At 44.1% G+C, this 24,485-nt stretch overlaps 2 protein-coding genes across 6 annotated transcripts in view; both read right to left on the bottom strand.

Annotated features, from left to right (window-relative positions):
• Window positions 1–677: 677 nt before the first annotated feature.
• PIP4K2C (phosphatidylinositol-5-phosphate 4-kinase type 2 gamma) lies at window positions 678–12,458 on the bottom strand. 4 transcript variants are annotated; one of them, XM_081312022.1, is made up of 11 exons: window positions 12,104–12,227; window positions 11,537–11,632; window positions 9,336–9,433; window positions 8,279–8,375; window positions 7,816–7,959; window positions 4,738–4,884; window positions 4,512–4,550; window positions 3,773–3,886; window positions 3,141–3,408; window positions 2,876–2,979; window positions 678–2,707 (listed from the first exon to the last, which is right to left on the bottom strand). In XM_081312022.1, the coding sequence occupies exons 3-11, from the start codon at window positions 9,398–9,400 to the stop codon at window positions 2,627–2,629; spliced, it is 1,059 nt and encodes a 352-aa protein (XP_081168148.1). In that variant the 5' UTR covers window positions 9,401–9,433; window positions 11,537–11,632; window positions 12,104–12,227; the 3' UTR covers window positions 678–2,626. The 4 variants fall into 4 exon arrangements, with proteins under 4 accessions (XP_081168148.1, XP_081168145.1, XP_081168146.1 ...); XM_081312019.1 differs by lacking the exon at window positions 11,537–11,632 and having other exon boundaries at window positions 12,104–12,458; XM_081312020.1 differs by lacking the exons at window positions 3,773–3,886; window positions 11,537–11,632 and having other exon boundaries at window positions 12,104–12,457.
• Window positions 12,459–16,841: 4,383 nt separating this feature from the next.
• KIF5A (kinesin family member 5A) overlaps window positions 16,842–24,485 on the bottom strand; it is a 35,383-nt gene continuing 27,739 nt past the window's right edge. The window contains exons 24-29 of one of the 2 annotated variants that reach the window (XM_081311051.1): window positions 22,459–22,675; window positions 22,082–22,235; window positions 21,493–21,575; window positions 20,935–20,962; window positions 20,399–20,514; window positions 19,425–19,471 (exon numbers count right to left, since the gene is read on the bottom strand). In XM_081311051.1, coding sequence (XP_081167177.1) covers window positions 20,436–20,514; window positions 20,935–20,962; window positions 21,493–21,575; window positions 22,082–22,235; window positions 22,459–22,675 — 561 coding nt within the window. In that variant the 3' untranslated portion in view covers window positions 19,425–19,471; window positions 20,399–20,435. Of the gene's footprint in view, window positions 20,515–20,934; window positions 20,963–21,492; window positions 21,576–22,081; window positions 22,236–22,458; window positions 22,676–24,485 lie in introns of both variants that reach the window. The other variant, XM_081311050.1, reaches the window with a different exon arrangement.

The raw sequence follows: 24,485 nt of genomic DNA, 5'->3' as shown, positions 1-24,485 counted from the left end.
TTTTTCTTTCTTTCCTCAAATAGAGACTGAGGATGGAGCAGAATGGAAAGCGATCAGATCTTTAAATGGCTTTGGGGGGTGGTGGTGCCAAGTGTTTGGTTCAAATAGAGTTAAAATTTCTCAAAGGAAAAAAGCTCTGCGAGGCTTCCCACATCAGAGCAGTCTCCTCCCCCAGTCCAACTCACTTCCCGAGGGCCACTCCAAGCTAGGTTTTTCCACCAACCGAAAGACCTCTTCAACCAAGACATACTCATCTCCCAGGCTAGCAACAACCTCTAGTTATCCACCCCTTTTTTCACTCCCCTTCTGGCCTGGAGGGCTAGTTGCTCCCATCTTTCCCAGGAAGCCTGGGAGACTACCAAATTCCTTGATTAGCTGGTGCCCTAAAAGGCCTACTCACCTTTACAAAAATTGTGATTGAATCCAGAGTCCTGGGGTATGAGGGCTATTTCATCCCACTCCTCCCTGGCCTCCACTACTGCTTAGCTCCCACAAAATTTATGTTTTTCATTCCTTGTCCACCCTTCACCACCTTTTAAATTTATAGCCATATGAGAATCTTCATCTTTAGTTAGGGACCCAACACTTCCAAGACCAGAATTCCTCAGTTGGGTCTTTGCACTCCTAAGCATTGGATTCGTCAGAAAGGAGAAATACAAAGCATTTCTGTGAAGGAATCTGGATCGAATAATTTATTTCTGTATTGTGATAGTAATGGAAGTAAATACACAGGATTTTATTTTATTAAAACAAAAAAGACAAAAAACAGAAGCAACAAAGGAAGACCATAATTCCCATGATACATCAGTCTCATGGTCAGAAAAACCAGTTTTGTTTTCCTTGAAGTGCTGGGAACTGAACCCAGGGCCTCCCACATGCTAGGCAAGCACCCTACTACTGAGCTGGACCTTGAACATGCTAGGCAAGCACTCTACTGCCACCTCCCACCCCAAAATCCAGTTCTAAAGAGCAACAGCTGCTGGTGTCATGGAGTTTTATTGCATTCAACAGGGGAAAAGTAGATGGTAAGAATGGAAAAGATCCAGCAGGCCCCTGAAAAGAAGATATTATAGGGGATCCAATCCCTAACTGGGGACGACTCCTCCTGCTACTTTCTTTGGAAAAAAAGATGAAAACAAAGAGAGAGCTTCTCCCATATGACCTCATGACTTCTTGTGAGATTGTTCATTTCAGCCAGATGCTGAGAAAAGCAGCTTTGCATCCCCACAGGCCAGCTGCTGGTACCTAGCTTTACAAGGAGAATAAAGGATATCAAGTCAAATGGGTGCCTTGGTCCCAAAGGCATTGGGGGAAGGGGAGAAAAATCCATCTCTTCTCATCAGGGTCCTCTACATTCTGAAAATATCATGTGTCAAACTCAGCTATCTTTGGAGGGGGCTGGGTGACTTGAGTTATGGCTCTGACTCCTCTCTGGGGGTGGAGAGTGAAGATGACAAAGAAGGCCATCTGTCCCCTGGGAGACACAGTAGCAGTATAAGACAGAATAGAAGAGAACAGAATAATACAGCCAACTGGAAAAACTGTTTGTGAAAGGGCAGGGGAAGGAAGTATGCTAGGTGCACACATCCAGAGAAGGGGGAGGTCCCCACACTTGAGACCTCCATCCTCTTGAAATGACCACAATTGACCCAGGTAGAGATATTCCTTTGTACTGGAAATAAACATTGGGGATAGCTAGGCAGGAAGAAAAGAAACTTAACATGGGAATAAACCTTACGTTACATCCCATTATCCCAGCCTTCAGAACTGGCCACATACCCTCTGTAGGGTTCCAGCCCTAGGAAAGGCCATGTACTAGGATAGCACAGCAGTAGTCAAAACACCTTCACCCAAACCTGAACACTTCTGGACATCTCCAGCTCCTGTGACAGAAGTGTGGATGGATGGAGGTGGAAATACAGGGGAGAAGAAACTGGAGAGTAGTCAATCCTTGACAGAGACTCTCCAATTCCCTGCATAGTCACAAAAGTCCTCTTAGGTCCTGCCTCTGTGAGGTGCTAGTCTCCTGACCACTCCCCACCCTACTTCCATATGTCAGATTGGCCATTTTCCATCATGTGTGTGCAGGCCTGCACCCACATCTGTAGTATTCTGAAAGTCCTCCATCCCAGGGCCTACCAGGAGGGAAGCATGCCACAGTGAGTTCTATAAAGTTAACAGCAACATTCAGATACTCTTAGTTCACCCCAACAGCAAAGTGCATCCAGAGTAGTTGCTTGAGCCAGGTCCATTTGTCCAGTCAGGTCCTGAGGATGGCAAACAACCCCCTGCCCCCAGCTCCTCCTATTTTATAGAAACAATAGGATATTTTACAAAGCTCAAGGCACTTGGGAGAAAGTCAACAATTCCTCTCTAATGAAGCAAGAGGGCTTTTTGTGGGGAGGGAGAGAGGGGAAAAAAATGGATAAAGGGGAGAAAGAACAATGTATTTCTGGGGGCCAGGATGAACCTGGAATGGAGTTATATAGATGGAAGGAGCCTGCAGCCTGAATTTAGCAAAGGAGGAAGAGTAGTGGTGGCCAGAATATCCACAGTTCCCCCAAGCCTCTCAGAAGCCCACCACCTTTTGAGTAAAGCAGCAATCACCACAGAGTCAGGCAGGCTCTTAGGCAAAGATGTTGGTAATAAAATCCAGGAATCGCTTCGCATACTGCTCTGGATGGACAGTAGAGATCTCTGCCCCTGCCTGTGAGAGGAGATGTGGATCAGTGTGTCAGTCCAAACCACCACCTTCCCCATTCCCTGTCCCCCAACCCATCCCAGCCCATTTTTCTCCCTTTGCCATTCTATACATAAGCAGCTCTCTTCCCAAAGAATAATCATTACAGGATAGGAAAGGCTTTGGGAAACTCACCCCATGTTTGACAGTTTTGGCTGCATGAGCTGCTTTTTTCTTGGCATCATATTGTGTCAGGATGTCAATGAGGCCCATGAAATATACCTCCTTCTGGGGGGCGCCTGGGGAGAGACCAACAATGAAAAGTTATAGTCCCAATTCCCTTTCTCAGGAACTAGTCAGTTTTGTTCTGAAAAGCTAATCTCTCCACCCACCACCCTAGTCTCTATCCCCAGCGACAATCCTCCCTCTCCACCCTCAAAATTTCCAGTATCTCTCTCACCCTCAGCACTCCGGATGGCATAGACATCGATGAAGGACTCAAACTCTCCAGGGCCCAAGGGCCGATGAGAATGAATGTAGCCTCCAATACCCTCAGGGGAAGTACCATAGGAGCCCACCAGAGCAGGAGGTCCAGTCAGGTTACAGTCCCCATCCCACTCTGACTCATCTTCCCGTATGGACCCTTCCTCCTCTGGTTCAGAGCCCCGGATGATGTCGTGGATGCCCAGCAGAAGGCTGTAGTCCATGATCTTCAGCTGCACTAGAAACTGAGACCCATTGACAAATCAGACACCCCAGATCTTCCTCCCCACTTCCAGGTACCACCCTTACCAACTCTTCTCTTTCTGGGGCCCTTTTAGGGAAAGGAAGAGTAAAAATTGAGGCTGGGGTGTACTAAATATTTTGTAGTGCCTAAATATTTTGAAATTTAAGATCACCCTTTTATTCATTCCAGGCACCCCCTCCACAGGTCACCTCTAGATTATGTAACTGACTCATATTCAACCCCGCTACATGCAGAGGACCCAAAGAATAAGGAGAAAGGGGGAGCTCTCTCATATTGTAAATGGAAGAGACAACTAAAGGGGGAAAAAAAGGAACACAGGCATTTCAAAGCACCCCAATTATCACCTCCACATCTCTCTTTAGCTTCTCCAGAAATACTTTCTTCTCCTCCTCACCAATATACACTTTCTGGTTCTTATTGAGGAAGTCTATATCCTTAAGGGTAGGCAATTCCTTAACCTAAAATAGGGAAAAAGATATCTTGGGGTCCCATCCCCAGGGCTTGAAGAATCCTATCTCCAGGACTCTATCTTCACCTCAGTGGCCTTGAGAAGAGAGCTATAGCCTATGTTCGCTGACTTCACACTGATTCTTTCCTAGGCTGTCACTCAGCTGTACCTCACATCACAGCTTGTTTTTTTGTTTTGCAGTGCTGAGGATTGAACCTAGGATTCATGCATGCTAGGCAAGTGCTCTATCACTGAGATATAACATCAGCTCACACCCCACCACTTTCAGTCAATACCCTCTATGCTGAATTTTCTTCCTCCTTCAGCAGATAGCTACTTGAATACAAGCACCCATAATAGGAGATAAAGGGTGAGCACCTAGTACTCTTAAAGCCTGGCACCCTCCCACCCATCCCCAAATTTTTGTTGTGGAATAACCCATGCCAATGACAATTCAGTTGTTCTTCTTTCCATTCCCAAACCATCCCTGGAACAGTCAAAGTTCACATCTCTCTTCCTTTCAGTGATTTAAACATCTGGTGATCACCATCTGTTATGGAGAATGGCCTCTTCGTCTAAGAAGATCCCTTTCATTCACCCCCATCCTTCACCCTATCACCTAAAATGAGTTTCACCTTTTCCTTATCGCTGGCTTCCCGGGATACTAGGGAACCCTGTGGAGAGACCCAAAGACCAAGTCAGCAGAAGTGGCTAAAAGAACAGAACCCAGCACCTAAGATGAGTACTCAAATCCACAGCCTTCTTTCCTGTAAAAGGAATCATCCAATATCCTCCCAGTCCCTTCCCCATTCTCAGGCCACCAGGATATTCCCCTAAATCCTAGCTAAATCCTGTCCTTACCTTGAGGTCATACTTTCTGTGCACAGGAAGACGGTGGCTAAACATATTGCGCATCACAAGCATGTAGCTGTCTTCGTTGTCCACGCTGACTCGGTACATCCCCAAGAACTGAGGCAGCAGTGTGTTGCCATGGCACTTCACAATGTACTAGGGTGGGAGGGGATGAAGAATAAAGACAGACTGAGTAGCAGACACACAAATAGCCCAGGAATGGAAATCCAAACACTACCCTTCTAGGATGGGGCAGAAAACTTCAAGAAGAGAGGTCATAAGAAGATCAAAAGTTTTGGGTGCTTTCTAAAACTGCCCAAAACAGGTTCTGAATCCCCATCTCCACTGATTTCTTCCATGTGTATAATGACTCCTAATTGTTGTGGGGATAGGAGTATGGTAGTAGAGATTTAATCCAGGAGTGCTCTACCACGAAGTTACACTCCCAGCCATTTTTTAATTTTTATTTTGAGACAGGGTCTAAGTTTCCAGGGTCTTATTGATCTTCCTGCCTTCCTAATGTCTCTTAATTTTAAATTGCCTTCTCTCATTTGACTTGTATTATTCTTTGAAATGTGGAAGGCCAGGTTTTCTTATCCTTGTTTTAGGACCTCCTAAAGGCAAGTAGTCACAGAATCAGAATTAGAATTTACATCTGCTTATCAATGAAATTATTCCTAGGCCACTGTTTCTTGGTGGGCTAAATTCCTGTAGTATAAATGCCTACATGATGACCTGTAATTGAATTCTTTTTTTTAATATTTATTTTTTAGTTATTGTTGACACAATACTTTTATTTTATTTTTTCATTTTTATGTGGTGCTGAGGATTGAACCTAGGGCCTCACACATGTTAGGAGAGTGCTCAATCGCTGAGCCACAACCCCAGCCCTGTAATTGGATTCTTTTTTTTTTTTTAATATTTTTTAGATATAGATGGACATAATACCTTCATTTCATTTATTTACTTTTATGTGTGCTGAGGATCAAACCCAGGGCCTCATGCATGTTAGATGAGCACTCTGCCACTGAGCCACAACCCCAGCCCTGTAACTGGATTCTTAAAAAAAAATTTCATTTTTCAGGGCTGGGGCAACAGCTCAGTGGTACAGCATTTGACTAACATGCTTGAGGCCTTGAATTTGATCTCAACACTGCAAAAAACAAACGTACAAAAGACAAAACAAACAATTCTTCTTTCAATGCTTACCATCTCTGGTTTTTTTTTAGAAAGAGAGAGAGAGAATTTTTTAATATTTATTTTTCAGTTTTTGGCGGACACAACATCTTTGTTTGTATGTGGTGCTGAGGATCGAACCCGGGCCGCACACATGCCAGGTGAGTGTGCTACTGGTTGAGCCACATCCCCAGCCCATCTTTGTTTTTTTTTTTTTTTTTGTTGTTGTTGTTGTTTGTTTTTAGTAAGTTGAGGAGCATTTATGCTTTAAATTTTTTTTTTGTAGTTATATATGAACAGAATACCTTTATTGTTTTTTTTTTTTTTAATTTTATGTGGTGCTGAGGATCAAACCCAGTGCCTCATGCATGTTAGGCAAGTGCTCTGCAACTAAGCTACAGCCCCTGCCCCCATCGCTCAGTTTTGCTGCCTACTTCTCTTCAAAGCAAACTTTCATAGAAAAGTGATTAACAATCAGACCATTTCCTACATCTCATTGACATATCAAACCACTGAACTTGAATTTAGACCTTCATTTCCCTCTCTGAGATCTCCTCCAAATCCCTCACTTGTCATATCCAATAGGTATTCTAATCATTGTTATGTTCCAACGGTGTGGCACCCAATTTTGTTGACCAGTCTCTCCTTAAATTGCTCTTCAGTCTCAGGTTCCACTGTACCACTCTTCTGATTCTGTTCCTCTGTCTTCAAATCCTTTATGGAATGTACTGGGGAATAAATAATGAAAAGTGCCCATCTACTCTGAGCCTCCTTAGGTTCTATCTTCAACCTTTTTCTCATCTTACTCCACACATTTTCCTTCAATAATCTTACCTATATTTCTAAGTGATTTTTAAGTGGTAATAAGTGATTTTGATGATCACTTACTCATGTACAACTCCCAAACCTATACTTCTAGCCTACTCTTCTTTCCTGAATCCTGGTATCCCAGCCACTGACTGGACATCTGTAGCTGAATGAACTGTAGAAATCTAAACCTCATCATGTCCAAATCAGAACTATCTTCCTCCAAAAACCTGTTCCTTTTTCTGTTTCCCAGTTCTTGGTAAATGGAAGTCCTAAAATTTGAAGGCTCCTTTGCCTTAACTCCCACAATCTTACCAGAGATCTTCCTTAGCCACTTCTGCTGACTTGGTCTTTGGGTCTCTCCACAGGGTTCCCTAGTGTCCCAAAAAGCCAGCCATAAGAGATAAAGTAAGGGATGGAAGGTGGGATGAAAAAGATCTTCTTAGGATGAAGCAGGTTTTAGATTGTAAATACCAAATGGGAAGGGACATATAAAATTCTTCTGCTGTTAGGTTAAACACAAATAGGGGGGCTGGGGATGTGGCTCAAGCGGTAGCGTGCTCGCCTGGCATGCGCACGGCCCGGGTTCGATCCTCAGCACCACATACCAACAAAGATGTTGTGTCTGCCGAGAACTAAAAAATAAATATTAAAAATTCTCTCTCTCTCTCTCTCTCTGTCCTCTCTCACTCTCTCTTAAAAAAAAAAAAAACACAAATAGGTATGCCTTTTCTTTTCTTTTTTTTAACTCCTATTTTTCTTTTTTTAAAAAACTTGCTACTGGGGATTGAGCCTGGGGGTCATTCTACCACTGAGCTACATCCCAATCCTTTCTGTTTTTGAGATAGGTCTCCCTAAATTGCTGAGGCTGACCTTGAACTTGCAATCCTCCTGCCTCAGCCTCCATGAGTCACTGGGATTACAGGCGTGCACCACTGTGTCCAGCTTAAATTCCTAGTTTTCAAAAACATGATATCAAGTGCTTCTGGGGGAGATATTTTGTAGGGGGAAAAAGGGATAGGAAGTCTCTATGTGCTCTGGCAGCTGAGTTATGAATGAGTAGGGAGGAGGGGAAGATAAAATGGAGCTGGAGAGAGGCCTAACCTGATGGTAGTTGGAAAGGTTGCTATGCATGTCAGCAATGTCTTCACTGGATACTTCCTTGATGACTAGAGTCCGATCATAAGAGATAAGAAAACGGCCATCGCTCCCTTCACTTTCACTTGGGGGGCTTCGGGTAAGGGACACCTGGAAACAAAAGAATAGGCTACAGGCTCTTCCTCACATTTTACGTGGAGATACAAATCATAGGATAATGGCCACCCAAATGCTTCTGAAAGTGAATAAAACCCTTAAATTGAACATATAATTTTTAATGTACCTATATTTTTCCCCAAAGACAGCTTCATTAAATTAGCTTCATTAGCTTTCATTAGATTTTTAAAAGATGTCTGTGACCACTAAAGATAAAGAATCATATTTGCTGAGGCTTTCCTTTTACCAAACATAACTCTCCCAAGGACTCCCAGTTGCTAGGGATTACCCTCATTCCATAATATGTTCTCACCAAGTAATCCTGATCATCAATGCCAAATCGATCACGAAGGTTCCTGAAGACTTGGGGACAATACTCCTTGAACTTGAAATGACTGGGCAGATTTTCTCTGTTAATATGAGTTTTCAAGATAAGACAACAAAGTGTCAATATCACTTTGCATTCATATAAGGCTTGGAAGTTTATAAAGCACCTTTACACTTTTTGGGAAGATGAGGTATCGGGGATTGAACCCAGAGGTGCTTAAGACTAGCCACATCCCCAGCCAGTTTTATATTTTGAGACAGGGTCTTGCTAAGCTGCTTAGAGCCTTGCTGAGTTACTGAGGCTGGCTTTGAACTTATGATCCTTCTGCCTCAGCCTCCCAAGCCACTGGGATTACAGGCATGCACCAATGAGCCCAGCTGCTCATTTGATTCTCATAAAACCCCATAAGGTACTTTAAAGGTACATTGTTCCCATTTTAGAGAAGGGGAAATTGTGTCTCAAGTTAATTGACTGACCTGCCCAAGTCACAAGGCTAGTAAGTAGTATAAGTAGATCAAGGATCTACTGCCCATCCAAATAGGAGCATTCCCCCAATCTCAAGCAAGTTAAAGACATTCTAAAGTTGGAAATAGGTATCATTGTTTTGAAAAGTATCTTCTAATAAAAGGGTGCTAAAGCACTTCTTTCAAGGAATCCCTATTTGAAGCTAATGGTAACGCATCTGAATACATTTACTCTATGCAACTTCCAGGCTAAAAGAGAAATAACACTGGTAAATACAAGTATGAAGGCAATATTAGAAATTATTTTAATATTTTTTCCCCACAAAACTGAATTTCTGCATTGAGAAGGATATTAGTTTATACAACATTTTTTTGTGTGTGTTTGGTGCTGGGGATTGAATCCAGGGTCTCATACATGGTAAGCAAGTACTCTATCACTGAGCCACATCCCCATCCCCTAGACCATACAACTTGTAAATTGACTTCTAAATCTAAAACAATTTAACTCCCTGAATCTTTAAAAAATTATTATTTTTCTAAGAGATTGCCATAAGAAGGGCAAGGATTCCTCCACTTACCTGTGGAAAAGATGATTATTAACCTTGATCTTGGAACTAGCTTTAAAGTCATCTGGCAGCAGCATCACTGGGGGAGGCACCTGGCTGAGCTCATTGATCTGATAAGTCAAAACATGAATATCGAGGCAGCAAGTAAGGGTATGGAGAGCACTTATATACTGTGTCTGGGCGGGAGTCAGGAAAGGGCAACTCAAACCTTTTTCCTTTAAAAACACTGGCTGTACATAATCTTGAAGTGAGAAAAATGTGTCTAATCCATTCTGCTGCCCAAGAAGGACTGTGGTAAGCAATCCTCACACTCCCTCCCCCATGGAACTTCATGCTCACAACAGGAATTTTATATTAGGCAAACCCTGTAAGCAACTTAGGACTATTTTTAAAGCTGTGAGAAATTCTAGAAAAAAAAATCTGCAGACTCAAGACAAAGTTACATGTGTTCCATTAAAAAAAAAAAAACATTTTTTAAAGCGTACAGAGAGTTAATGGGACTCTTGAGGAAATCAAAAGTGGCAAGAAAATGAAATGTTCATATTCTATAAAAGGTATCTCCTTTAAAACAAGACAGTCCTTCCAGAGCACTCTGACCCAGTTCTCTGCAGCAGGTGCCCACCTGCCTAAGTATAAGGTAAAGGAAGAGCAGCTGATCTCAGAGGGAATGCCGGCCCTCAGAGAATATGAGTCCATTAGGTGTCTATTCCTTAAAGTTAAGCCAATACACCACCCAAAAGATGTAAGCATCACATGCTGTCCTTTACTCCCAGGATATGCAGCCTGCTAACTCAGAGTAGATAGGGGGCTCCTGTATTTAAGAATCCCAAGGAGATGTGCTTTCTACTTGGTGTTGCTACAGCACCTTTTATTTGCCTTTAATAGTGCATGTACCACATGACTCTTAACATCAGTTTATGTAAGTACAACCCTCAAGACTGTGAGCATTTCAAGGCAGGACCTATCCTTATCATGTACATTTCTCAAGTGCCTAGCTAGCACAAGGACCCTCATTTACACCAAATACTATCACTCCAGCCAGCAATGGGGATGTGTGTGTGTGTGTGTGTGTGTGTGTGTGTATTTATTTATTTATTCCTGAGTTAGTACAATCTCTAGGCTCAGGGTGGGTAGGTTTTCTGAAATCCCCTACCTCTGGAAGGAAAGGAAAGTTGTGAAATGTTCATTAACTGAATAAATAAATACCTTGCTTATTCTTACTTGATAATTTAGAAAGGTTGAATTGTGGTTTAACCTAAATCCCACACACTGAAATGCATGTAACTCCTCCCATTCTCAGTAGAAAAGGAGGACAGAACATATTCCTCTAGGAAAAAAAGACACTTGAGATTCCCAGCCTAAAATTTAGATATAGCGTTTCCTGCCCCCTCCTCACCACCTGCTAAGCAGGCTGAATCACCACTAAGGCATATGTTCAAGGAATTTCTCCATTCCAGACACCTGAAGTAGATGTATGTTGGCTGGAGGTTTCGGTGCTGGAGCTGAAGTTTACATATCTAAAGAGGCTGAGGCAGGTCTTACATGTAATCCCCCCAATCCTTACCAAAGGAAAAGCCTTCCTGTTAAGCTTCCCACAGGGATGGATGAGTCAACTGGAAGGGACACATGGAGAGGCAGCCTTTCCTCCATCAGCCTTGCCCATACCAAGTGCCTTAGACTAGATACTTGATAATAACACATGACCACTCCGCAAGCTGCAAATGCAAAAGGGGGTCAAATGACCCCAAATGATACTCTAAACTACAAATCAAAAATGTGATTAAAAACTGCATTCATCTGCACCCCCTTCCACCTCCACAAGTCTGCCTTGACTATAACAATTCAAGGAAGTTGACTACTAAAATATTCCCTGCCACATTAAGATCACTGCATCCCTCCCACTCCAGATCTGAGGGAAAGGGAGCAGCCCAGCTATAGGCCTCCCAGGAGAGATATACTAGCCTTCTTGGCATCCTCCTGACTCCCAGGTCATACCCTTTAGAGCAGTTTCCTCCTTCTAAAGTTCACCAACATTGGTGTCCCTGGGACCAGAGCTCCTCAGCCTTTTCTTTGTACAAGAATAAGCCCCACTTACACAGAATACCATCACTCCAGTCAGCGGTGGGGATGCAATTAAGACCAAATGCATACATACATAAAGTACTGAGTGAGTACAACCTCTAGGCTCAGGGTGGGGCTCAGAAATGCTGTACCTCTGGAAGGGAAAGGAAGGGACAAGCAGGATTAGAAGGTCCAAAAAACCTGGAGCTTTCCCCAGACAATCAAGGCTCCAAAATCAAGGACTGAAGCTAGAAAGCAAGGTGGAAAGGAAAGTGAATAATCTCCTTCACCCAGCTACTCCACCCCTCCTCCACACCCTTCCACACACCAAGACCTCACCACCAACAACCCAAAGAACCACTCCCCTAATGTCCCTCCTGCAGGAGCTGATCAGGGCCAGTTTCCGTAGCCTGGGGCTGAGACTGGACTTGGTGTGTAAGAAGCCAGGGAAGAGGAAGCTGGATTTCAGGTGGGGAAGGTGGAACTCATGGGGGGGAGTAAAGGGAGGAGGGGGAAGACTAAAATCAGCAACCCGAAGAAAACCTGGGGGTACAACTGGGGGTTGTTGAGCAGGGATCTGGGCAACCCGGGCGCAGGGGGTGGGGGCGGTGGAAATCGCAACGCGAGGGGCTGGGAATGCTGGAGCAAGGAAAACAGAGACACCCCAAGGCGCGGGAGGGACTTTTGCCAGGGTTATGAGGGCTAGGACTGGTTCTCACCGAGTGGGCTACGCCCCACAGGAACACGCCCACCAGCGGGTCGGCAGCCCGGAACACCTTCACCTTCTGCTGCACGAAATGCTTCTTCTTGGTTTTGGAGGCGAAGCCGAAACCCGGGCCTGGGCCCGCTGTTGCCGCTGGTGCGGCGGCTGGCGGGACCGAGGACGCCATAGTCTCCCGCGCACCCGACCGAGTAGAAGCAGGAGCCGGTCGCGATCCCAGCACCCGACCCCGGAAGCTGTGCTCACCTGCGCCGCTATCACGTGACCGGAGGCTGGACCGCAGGCGCGCGAGTGGGGCAGAGCGGAGCCATGGCTCCGCCCCCTATGTCTGCTTGCCCAACGCCCGCGAGGTGGGTGGGCTCACCTGACGCCTGGCCTGTGTGCGGGAACTCAGGATCTCAGATGGCCTCCCGCGGCCCGCCAGTAGGCTGAAGTGTGTCCTGTGCCGGCTTGATTTACTCCCAGGTCCGGAACTTATTCACTGAAAAGTCACCGCCGTCCAGCTTTGCCCAGTTTCTAATGAGTAACCTCCAGTCTGAGGCTAACGCGAAAGCGTTTCCTTACCAAATAGGAATTGGGTAGGAGCCAAAATGGGAAATCCAGAATTGTTATCAGTGGCCTCAAGCTTTTTAAAATTCACCCATTCATTCATCTATTCAACAAATATTTATTGGTCACTTACTTGTACCCAAGTAAGTGGGAGGCAGCCCTTCCTCCATCAGCCTTGCCCGTATCAACTGCTTTAGACTAGATACTTGATAATATACATGACCACTCCGCAAACTGCAAACATAAATGGGGGCCAAATTACCCCAAATGACACTCTAAGCTACAAATTTAAAAATGTGATAAAAAGTGCATTCAGGGCTGGGGATATGCCTCAAGCGGTAGCGCGCTCGCCTGGCATGCATGCGGCCTGGGTTTGATCCTCAGCACCACATACCAACAAAGATGTTGTGTCTGCCGAGAACTAAAAAATAAATATTAAAAATTCTCTCTCGCTCTCTCACTCTCTCTTAAAAAAAAAAAAAGTGAATTCATTTGCACCCCCTTCCCAGTACTGTTCTTTGGATTCATTCTCCTTAGATTGTAGTAGGGAGATATAGTTCCCGCCCAAAATAAATTGGGAGTCTAATATTACTAGCTGGCCAGGGAGACAGTTGGCAACATTCAAGATAAGTGCTGCACTGGAGTTCTGTAAGACAAAATGCTAATGACAGAAGGAGGACAGTGGAACTGGAAGCCTTGGAAGAGAATGGAGACTCTGTGCTGGGTATGGGAAACTGGATAAAGTTCAGAACTAGGGGTTAAAATGCTCTCAGAGAACGGTGTAAAAAACCTGGAGATGAGAAAGAAATAATGCGTTTCTGAGAGATGTAGGTATAAGGTAGAACTAGAGTTTGATAACTAGTTGGAAGAAGCAAGACTTAAGGTTAGGGAGGGTAGGCACTGAAGATCCTTCAAGTAGTTTTAATCTGTTAAATGTGCTTTTTTAGAAGGACCATTCAGGCATCATTCTGGAGGGTGACTGGAGTGTTGCAAAAGTTTATATACAGATGGTGAACTAAAGCAGCGGCTGTTGGGTTGGGAGAAGGGGATGTAATTTTTTTTTCCAGGTACTGGGGATCGAACCCAGGGGCACTTTGCCACTGAGCCCTTTTTAATTTTTATTTTGAGATAGAGTCTCACTAAATTGTGAAGGCTGGCTTCCAACTTGGGATCCTCTTCCTATCTGAGCCTCCTGTGTCCCTGGGATTACAAGCATGCACCACTGCACCCAGCAAATGGGAGAAAATTTAAAGATATATTTTTTTTTTCAAAGAGAGAGAGAGGAGAGAGAAAGAGAGAGAATTTTTTAGTATTTATTTTTCAGTTTTTGGTGGACACAACATCTTTATTTTTATGTGGTGCAGAGGATCGAACCCAGTGCCCCACGCATGCCAGGTGAGCAAGTTACCACTTGAGCCACATCCTCAGCCCTAAAGATATAGTTTGATGTTGATTTTGAAAATTCATAGTGGATATGGGGTTTGGGGGAAAAGGGAGACATTGAGGGTGAGTCCCAGGCTTCTGGGTAAAACGAGGAGAGATGGTAGTGAAAAAGAGCAGTGTAAGGGAGACGAGTTTAGTTTGGAATATGTATGAGCACCTGAGGGCAACTGGACAGACATATGGGCCCAGAGTTCAGGAAAGTGGTATGTGTTAGGGATACAGATTTATGAATTGTGGAAGTCTGTGGACATGTATGGCATCTCCCAAAAACAGCAAAGAAAGAACCAAGGGCTGAACTTTGGGATAGAGCAAGCATTTACAGGTGTGTGCCACTGCCACACTGCCACTACCAGCCAGGTGCAGTGGCACACACCTGTAATCCCTGCAACTTGGGAGGCTGAGGGCAAGAGGATCACAAGTTCAAAGCCAGCCTCAGTAATTTAGTGAGGTCCTAAGCAACTCAGGGAGACTCTGAGTTATAAAATATAAAAAGGGCTGGGGATGTGGCTCCGTGGTACAGTGCCCCTGGGTTCAATCCCTGGTACCAAAATAATAATAAAAAATAAAATAAGAAGGGGGTTGGGGATGTAGCTCAATGATAAAATGCCCTGGGTTCAATCCCTAATATCAAAAAAAAAAAAAAAAAGGAAGGAGTGGAGAACACAGAGAGGTGAAGCAGACAAAAGACTGAGAAATGCCTGTTTTATGTGGTAAGAGGTAAGCTTTGGAAAAGTAGTTTGGGCAGAACAAGAGCCAGATCAAGACGGGCTAAGGAATGACTGAGAGATGAGGAAGTGGGGATGGGAAATTGGTACTGTTTCTGGAAATTTGGGGAGTCTGTTATAGAGAAGCACACAGCAAAGTAGGGACTCATAGTGGGGAGAGACTTTATAAGGAAAAATGATTGAGAGATGTTACTGAAGAAGATGCAAATGACTCAAGCCTGCAACACTTTTGCAGGGAGTGAGGTGGGGGTGTGGGTACCAGGAACTGTGTGCTCTACCACTGAACTAGTTTCAGATTTTTTTTTTTTTTTAATTTTGGGACAGGGTTACCCAAGCTGGTTTTGAATTTGTGATCCTTCCACCTCAGACTTCAGAGCTGCTAGGATTACAGGTGTGTGCCACCATATCAGGCCACTTTTAGTTATATACTGAGGTTCTAAGTAAATAATCTCAAGAATCAAGTAACTAGGGGCTAGGAATATAGTTCAGTGTTAGAGCACTTGCCAAGAGACAAGAGCAAAGATATGCAAAAGCCCCTAGCATCCTACAGTAAGGGAGAATTAAGTATCTAGAAGAGATTTACTTCAGCCCAGAAAAAGGAGATTCATCACTTGTCATAAGGGAGAATGAAAGGACATATCGCGATATAGTTTTGTCTGTGGTGGTTGAAATTCATGCTTGATCACATTATTTTTTTTAAGTAGAAGATAAAGTTGTCTGGGGGTGGTAGGCAGGAGATCTTGAGATGTGAGGGTTTAAGCTAGTTGCCCTGGAGGACAGGAAAGGGAACTGAGCAGGGAAGCACAGGAGGAATACAGAGCAGCACTGAAGGTCCAGATATATTTGTAGCTCTTCATATTTAGTTGCCCATCCCCTCCCCCAGTACTAGGGATTGAACCCAGAACTTCATACATTCTAAGTAAGTGTTTACCACTGAGCTACATTCAGTGGTATATATGTGGCCCTTTGTTTTACTTTTGAGCCAGGGTCTTACTAAGTTGCTGAGGCTGGCCTAGAACTTGTGGTCCTCCTGCCTTGGCCTCTCAGTTGCTAGGATTACAGGTGTGCACCACCCCACCCAGCTTGCTCTAGTTTTTTGGTTATATATTTTTCTCTATCTCAGAAGCTTTGATTGATGAGCAGAGAAAATAGTGGTAGATAATGTTGGAACAGAATTGAACTATTAGCAGGGGAGGAATAAAGACACGTTGGTGGGGGGAAGGAATTGACTCTGGAACTAAGATGATGGGGTCTGGGTAAAAGATTAAGAGAAATTTTTTGTTAAAAATTATAACCATTCTAGATATCCACCAACCTAGATATCTGGAATACTTGACAAACTATAGGATAATATATGAAAAATTATGTGGTTTTTCTTTTAGAACTGAACTCAGGGGCACTTAACCACTGAGCCACATCCCAGCCCTTTTAAAAAATATTTTATTAGAGACAGGGTCTTACTGAGTTGCTTAAGGTTTGATAAGTTGCTGAGGCTGAGTTTGAACTCATGATCTTCCTGCCTCAGCCTCCTGAGTCTCTGGGATAACAGGCGTGCGCCACCATGCCCAGCAATTATATATGTGTGGGGTTTTTTTTGGGGGGGTACCTGGGATTGAATTCAGGGGCACTCAACCACTGAGGCACATCCTCAGCCCTATTTTGTATTTTATTCACAGATAGGGTCTCTTGAGTGGCTTAGCGCCTTGCTTTTGCTGAGGCAGGCTTTGAACTTGAAATCCTCCTGTCTCAGCCTCCCAAGCTGCTGGGATTACAGGCGTGCGCCACTGCGCCTGGTTTATATATGTTTTAATGAGGTAAGTCAGTGTACGCTGACATGAAAATATTTCTAGGATTTGTCGCGTGGAAAAGAAAATTGATGTGAATATGTAGAAAAACATCTGGAAGGATATATACCATGCTGTTAAATGCCATTATATGCAACAGTGATCGAGAAGAGTGATAAAGAAGATTTGCAACAACACATGGAGTCATCATTGAATTTATTTTATTTTAAAGGTATCTATGTACACTGAGTAAATACACACTGGGGTTTGTGCAGTTTGGTTTGTTTTTCCACACTGGCATGCAACATTTTGGCAGATGTGAGTGGGCAAGCCAGGTACCCCTTGTGATGAGCCTGGCTGTCTGTAAGGGATGTGGTGAATGTAGGGAACAGGAAGAGGCGGAGGAGGATACAGTGTGAAGCTTCTGGTGAAAGTTGTGCATGTGTTCTTATTTGTGTAAGTGAATTATATTTCCCTTACATCTTGCTAAAGAGAAGGCTGCTCCCCTGTGTCACCTCTCTTTTTATCTGCCCTACACCTTCACATCTTTTTAAAGTGTGTTCTTTTAAAGAATCATTTGGTAGCAAAATTACATAAAATCCCCTCGATTCTAAGGTTTCCTGCTGGCAAATACTAAGTCCATGGGTGTTCTGGTAACTTCCTTCCTCTCTGACTGGGTCTGGGACAGCATGGCTCATCTACCTTACCCCATTTACCCCATCCCTCTTTTCTATGAGTTATAGGTTTGGTGTAGGGAATCCAAATTGTACCCCCTTCTTCAGAGCAGTGGTTTTCAAACCACTCTATAGAACCCTTGGGATCTCTTAGGGCTCTTCCAGGGCTCTTCAACTAATGAAGCATTTTCCACCAAAAAGAAAAAGAAAGAGAAAAGAAAATGCAAACTACCCAGGTCTGCATTATTTCCCTTCCCACCCCCCTTTATTTTTATTAATTAATTTATTTATTTATTTGCAGTGCTGGAAATTGAACCTAGAGCTTTGCACGTGCTAGGCAAGCTCTACCACTGAGCTACACCCCTAGTCTATGTTATTTTTTACATTGGAGTTCTACATAAGATTTATTTTGAAAAGTGTTTGAAAATCACCAGTTTGGATTTATTTCAGACCCCTCTGATTTTGTCCTTAACTGCTAAAATTGCTCAACAGGTAAAGGGAGCAAGGATTCTTTCCTTTGAAGGACTCACAAGCCCCTGTATCCTGTATTTACCAGCTGGCAATCATGCTGAACCTCTCCCAACTTAGAAAAAGCCAGATGATGGGCATCCCTGATGCTGAAGGTTCCTATCTTCCATCCATAAAAAGGTAAAATTATCTGGACTCCAGACTTTACTTCTTGGTTTGGGCTGGCTAGTGACCTTCATCCCAAAAGTTACCTGAAAAAATACCTTAGCACCATGTGGAAGGAAAGGATAATCTGGAACTCAAGCAACCATCTTCTTAACTGTGGGAGAGGGGGCACATGGGCTCAGAATGGCTGGGGGAAGAGCCCTGGGTCAAGCCCCCAGGCTCTGCCACCTCTGGAAAATCTGCCCTGCCCCTTTCCCTAAAGTGCACTTTATACCACATAGGGACATTATAGAAGGAACTCTTTGTGGGGAACAATTTATAGTGGAGGAAAGCCAGGCTCCAGTTTGAAATGAAGGCATCTGAAACAGCTATTTTGCCAATGAACTGGAAGCCCCCAAACCAAAAGGTAGAGATGGGAAGAACTTGTAGCCCAATATGGGAAAAAGGAATCCAGCTCATCACTTCAACCTGAGGACATTGTGATGCAAATCACTTAGCAATTTTCCACCCTGTTCAATCCTCAAACCCAAGGAATCAGTCATTCTGACTATACTTGCCTATAACTATCACCACAGAAAGATGAGCAGCTATTTGACAGACTGTGGGGAAGTGATCTGCCTCCTCAATTTTTTAAAAAATATTTGTTTTTTAGTTGTAGATGGATACAATACCTTTATTTTATTTATTTTTACGTGGTACTGAGGATCGAACCCAGGGCCTTGCACGTGTTAGGCAAGCACTCTACCACTGAGCCATAAACCCAGCTCGCCTCCTCAGCTTTTGAGAATATTTTTAACTTTGAGTTATGGTCATCAGGGGTGGAGAGTATCAAAAGGGGTTTGGACAAGAAAAGGAAAAGGTTCCTTGGCAAGCCATGGTCTCCATCTGGGAAAAATAGAGGGAGGTAAAAGGCAGACTTTGTAGGACAGAGGTAAACATCTGGAATCTCTTGATTTAGGTGAGGGCAATATTAAGAAAATTATATGTAGAATTTAGCAGCCCTTCCATTTTACCCTCCCCTGTGCTATCCATAAAAGAGAAGGGAGGAAGAGCCTATTTCTCTGTCGTCTTAGGATGCTAAGACATTCTTCTGCTTAAGGCTTTATATGTACGTGTATGTGTGAGTAGTGTGTGAATGTGTGTGTATGTGTGCATGCACACATGTGTTTGTGAGAGAAAAGGATCACAGCCCTCTAGCTCCCATTTCTCATTTTATCATCTCTATGTTCTCTGCTCAGTGATTAACACCACTCAGTGTGAGACGAGTATATGAGAAAGAAGAAAACATTCCCCCGCCTCCCTATTGCCCCAAATAAGGAGGATAGACTATGCTTAGAAATTGCTAAATACATCATTAGATATTTAGAGAGTGGGACAAAGAGAAGAGAGACATAGCAGCAGCTTCCAATATATAGATACAGAGTACAAAGAGATACATAGTAAGTGAGAGAAGACATCAAACAGTACAGTCCAACAATAGGGGTTGGGAGGGGAGTTAGTATCAGAGACCACAGGTTTGCAGCATGCTGAGAGAAGAGGCCTCAGTCCCTCTTAGAAACTGGGGAAGAAAGAGAGAGTATGTGAGGAACCAGCCTGCAGCCCAGCAGCTGTGGAGGAACAGGTGACATTTGTACATACTTTGGTTTATAGTACAGTTCCTTTAATAACAATTATCCAAGCATTCTCCAGCCCCTGCTTCACCACCCTGGACCCTCCCTAAGTCCTCCTTCCCTCCTACGTCTCCACTTTTCATGTCTTTCTGCCTATGTGTGCCTAGCCTGCTATCCTGGAAAACCCCTAGAGAGGATTCAGCTTGGACACAGCCCAGGAAGAAACTGGCCATGTTCTCTCATTTCTAGTTCTGTAAGGATCCAAATGGATGACAAAACTGTATCCTAGTGCCCAGTTCTGGGCCATAAAGCAACTGGATAAGAAGCCTGGTGATACACAAAAACCAGGAAGGTGCCTATGCTAGAGACAGGGTCAGATTTATGGGACATTTTTAAAGATTTTTGGTAGTATGTATAGATATGAGGAGATGTCATGGGTGTGGGAGTAAATCAAACATTGCCTTTACTGAAGATGTCTTAGTTTAGAAAATCTCTTTCCATCCAAGATTACTTTAGAGTGGAGGTAGAGGGAGGATTGAGATGATCTCCCAAGATTGCCTATTATCTAATATCTATGACCAGTGGGGGCTCTACATGGACAGCAGTCCTTGCTCATCTCATCTTCTGAAATGCAGCATTGACCCCTAGTGGCATAAAACAGTACTGTGGATGCTATTATAGCCAAAGGAAAAAGCATTCAGTTCCAGAGAGGTCAGTGTTCATACCACACAAAGCAGCTGGGCTGATGTAGCCCCAGCAGGGGAAAGCAGGAGTTGAGAGGTCACTATATAGCAAATGTTTTGAGATGGTTAAAGAAATAAAAGGAGAACTAGAGGCTGTGGACAAGAAAGGAAGCCATCTGAGGCCAGTGCTACCTGAAAGTGCAGGTTATATAGCCATTGGTGTGGGAGGTTAGCTGGCTGCCGTCTCTTGGTGGAGAGGGAAGAGCTTTGCCTGGTCCTCAGCCTCATAGCCGCAGGGCAGGTCACTCCTGGAAGAATAGAGACACCACAGTCAGCTCCATATAAATGAAAATATTCCTGTTGTGGCCAGTTCTCGGATAGCATTCCTGTGAGATACTGGCAAGCGCAGGTAAAAGCAGGGCCAGAGATATGTAAATAACTTGCCCAAGGTCACAAAGTTCCCGGGGATGGGAGAGACCACATCATCAGATGTCCACAGCCCCATAACTAGCGTGGGGAGAGGCCATAGAAGGGACTAGAAGAGGGGAGTGTCTGCACTGAGGTAAGAGGAATGCCTGGGATCTCCCCACATCCAGGACAAGAATGATCTTCACTTCCTCCTCCCCTCCCCTCAAGGCTCCAGAGAAGCTCTAAGTAGGGCGGAGGGAAGTTTAGTAATTTCTTTTGGTGCCACTCAGAGAACCCAAGGGTAGTGGGGCCTGGCATACCTATTGTCGTTGATATCTGTAGCATTTCCTGAACAGATCAGCATTGAGAACACAGGGTTAAAAGAAGAAGAAAGGATACTGGGTATTAGGAATGGTCTCCCCAGACTCTCTCCCATCCTAATCCCTTAGAGGAAAAGGTAAATTAGGACATTCTATCCTCAGCCATCCCAAACTGCACCATTTTTTTTGTTTGAGAAGAGAAGGGGACAGGTGGGAAAGGTGGAGATAGGCACAGTCAATAATAGGAGGAATCCACTTCTAAGAAAGAACTGAAATCTGAAGAGGTGTGTGCGTGCATGTGTGTGTGTGTGTGTGTACATGCATGCGCGTCTCTGCGCACATATATATTTTTTTGGTAATGCTAGGGATTGAACCCAAAACCTCATGCATGCTAAGCAGGTAAGAGCTCTTACCACTGAGCTACATCTCCAGTCATATGTATCTTTTTATTTAACGCCCAACACATGAAAAAGGTTTAGTTAGTGTTCATTGTAAAATGGGGTAACTTACTTTTCTCATACCTTCAAAATTTCACTGGGGATTCCAAAGATCACTTACCATTGTCCATGTTGGCCTTCTGATAGGAAGCCAAGGGGCCACCAGAAGATGTGGCTCCACTGCTGGTACAGGAGTTAGCAAAGCTGGGTATAAGACAGAGATGCACCCATTGGGTTGGCAACTAACCTCTACTACTCTTTTTTTTTTTTTTTTTTTTTACTGAGCATTAAACCCAGAGATGCTTTACCAATGAGTTACATCCCCAGACCTTTTCATTTATTATTTTTAGACAGGATCTCACTAAGTTGCCAAAGGTCTTGCTAAGTTGCTGAGGCTGGCCTCAAATTTGGGATCTTCTTGCCTCGGCCTCCCAGGTCATACCCTCCACTATTTGTGGATCACTAATCCACATTTACCCTCAGCCACAAAGCTACACAACCCTCCCACCTCTTGAGAACAGAGGACAATAAACAGAGCAGGCAGAGAGGGCACAGTCCCACCTTCTAATACCTATGATTAGATTGAGAAAGATTTAGAAATTAAGATACTTGGGAAAATAATTTTCAACTAATAATCGGCCCAATCCCATGCCTTCCAGGGTTAAGAGAGCTTTAGGTTGAGACTCCAGCCCACATCCATAGTCACTCACTACACATCTGAGGTGGAACTAGGTGTGGCCTGCAGGTACAAATTCTGATAGTTCTGGAAGAGGCTGTTGGTATAACTGATGCACTCAGGGCTCCGGGTGCCATAGGGGTTGGTGGGAGAGGATGCTGGATAGTGGCCAGGCCGCACAGGTTTGGCTGTGAAGAGAGGAAATGACCATGAGGTTGCTGTTACCCTGGTTCTTGAAGTCATTTTGCTGGGACTAAACCAAGTTGCTTGTAACATAATTCATCACTTATTTCTTTTTGGGGGGTGGCCAAAGTTAGGGTCTAGAAACAATACTCTAGCTGCTTGGCACATAGGAATTTTCTGAATTTGCTTCAGGTTGTATTCCCAGCACTCACGATGACATCTACTCACCAATCTGGGCAGAATGGCCCCTCTTTCCAGAGCTCTTGTACCGAACAGCTTCCTTGATGCGGTCTACCTCCTGCTGGTACCGGCGCTTGTCCTTCATGGCACCCTCCTTGGCCTCCTTCAGTGCACCCTCCAGGGCCTTAACTCTCTCAGCCGTAGCCCTAAGTCGTTTTTCCAATTTAGGAAGCTCACAACGCAGATCTGCATTGTCACGTACCAACTGTGGGGTGAGCCAAAGGGAAGAGGCCAAAATAAAGGGGAGTGACCCAAAATTGAGTCACCCAGTGGTGTGTGGGGTGAGGGGTAGGGAAAGAGAATAAAGAAAAATAAAGAGTAAAAAAGCCTTATTCCCTTTATGTAATGTGCTATTCTATCCAGTTCTTTCCTTCATACATCATTTTCTAGGCAGCAAAACTTGGCATCTCTACTATGGCCCAGAACTCTGCCTAACCTGGACACTCCCCTCCACCATATCTCATAGTTTATGCCAGATCAACAGCTTCAGGGCCCCCATGGGGATGAGGTACCCCCTTCCCCAGAGATGGATGTGTGGGCATGCAAAAGGCAAGGCAGCAAGAGCATGGCCACAGTCTGGAGAATGGGTGCAGGCAGTTGCAGTGCAGTGCAGAGCAGGGGCAGAAGCTGGAATTCAGGAGTCTCCACACACATCCATATACACATGGTGACCCATAGGAAGGAAAGAAAATGTTTGAGGTCTCACAAACATTTGTGCTTATTCCCTTCACGTTCAAGGACTTTCTGGGTTGTCCCTCCCCCTATTTACATTAAGCTACACTGTGATAGCAACCACTTTGCAGCCAAAAAAGACTCCCTAATCTTTCCACACAGTGACTGGGGGCACTACAGACTGTTAAAGGAGCAGGGCCTTGTAGGATATCAGGCAAGTTGGCATAGCAGGGAACACTGAGAGTACTGGGGAAGAGCTAGAACCTTCCATGCAGCTTTAATATGGACAATTTAAGGATTATAATCAATGTTTTGTTGTGATAATACTTTAGCTTAATTGGCACTATGGCTGTGGTCCTGGCGATTAAGATTCTGAGAAGTTTTTTACATCTTTCTCTTTTTTCTCAATAGACTCTTGTCTATTGAGGTAGGATACTGTGGTAAGTTCTCTGTTCTTCAGGGGAGCAGTGTTTGATCTTTAGGACTTAGAAAAGAGGCAGAAGTGTCAATGAGGGAAAAGGAAATAGTCTCTACTTTTTTCTTGTTTGTTTGTTTTAGGGAAGGGTATTAAGAAATTTAATATGCATTTGGACAGAGAGGTAAAGTGAACACACAGGAATGAAATTAGAATGACAGAACTGATTAAAAATGTTTCCTGGCTGTCCTTCAACTTTTCAGTAGTGTTGTTACATTGTTTTATAATAAGGGAAGGAAAGAAAGATGGTAGTAAAGTCCTCTGAAGACCCAAATAAAATCAATAAACCCAGCAGATTACCACTGAGCTGCAGGTTTGGAAATTCTTTACAAAAAAAGATATACTATTTACTATGTAAACTGAGCATCATACTGGAAAGAAAGAAGGCTAAGTTCTAGGCTAGTGAGAATATGAGTTAGCTAGAATTTTAAGGAGGATTTGGGGTGGGGTACTAGAGATTGAATCCAGGGAAGCTTTACTACTGATATATTATCTCCATCCCTTTTAATTTCTTAATTTCCAGACAGGGTCTCACTAAATTGCCCAGGCTGGCTTTGAATTTGCAATCCTCCTGACATAGCTTCCCCAATAGCTGGGATTACAGGTGCCACTGTGCCAGCCTTAAGGTAGATTTAAAAGGAAGAGAATGAAGTCTGGGTTGGATTTCCAAAGGCTTGCATATGCTAGGCAAGTGCTCTACCACCGAGCAATAGGCCAGCTACAGGGTTAGAGTTTCTTTTACAAATCAATTTGAAGAAGGCCCAGGAGACCTTGGAGGGTCTCCAGGCTCAGCTCCTTGTTACTAGTGCAGGTGCGCCTGCTGTGCACACACCAAACATTTCCTGTCCTGACTCCTCTGGACTGCCCT

Source organism: Spermophilus citellus, assembly GCF_964194105.1.
Source record: "Spermophilus citellus genome assembly, chromosome: 10".
NCBI classification, from domain to species: Eukaryota; Metazoa; Chordata; class Mammalia; order Rodentia; family Sciuridae; genus Spermophilus; species Spermophilus citellus.
The sequence above is the reverse complement of the archived record's forward strand: the minus strand, read 5'-3'. Positions and strand labels throughout refer to the sequence as shown.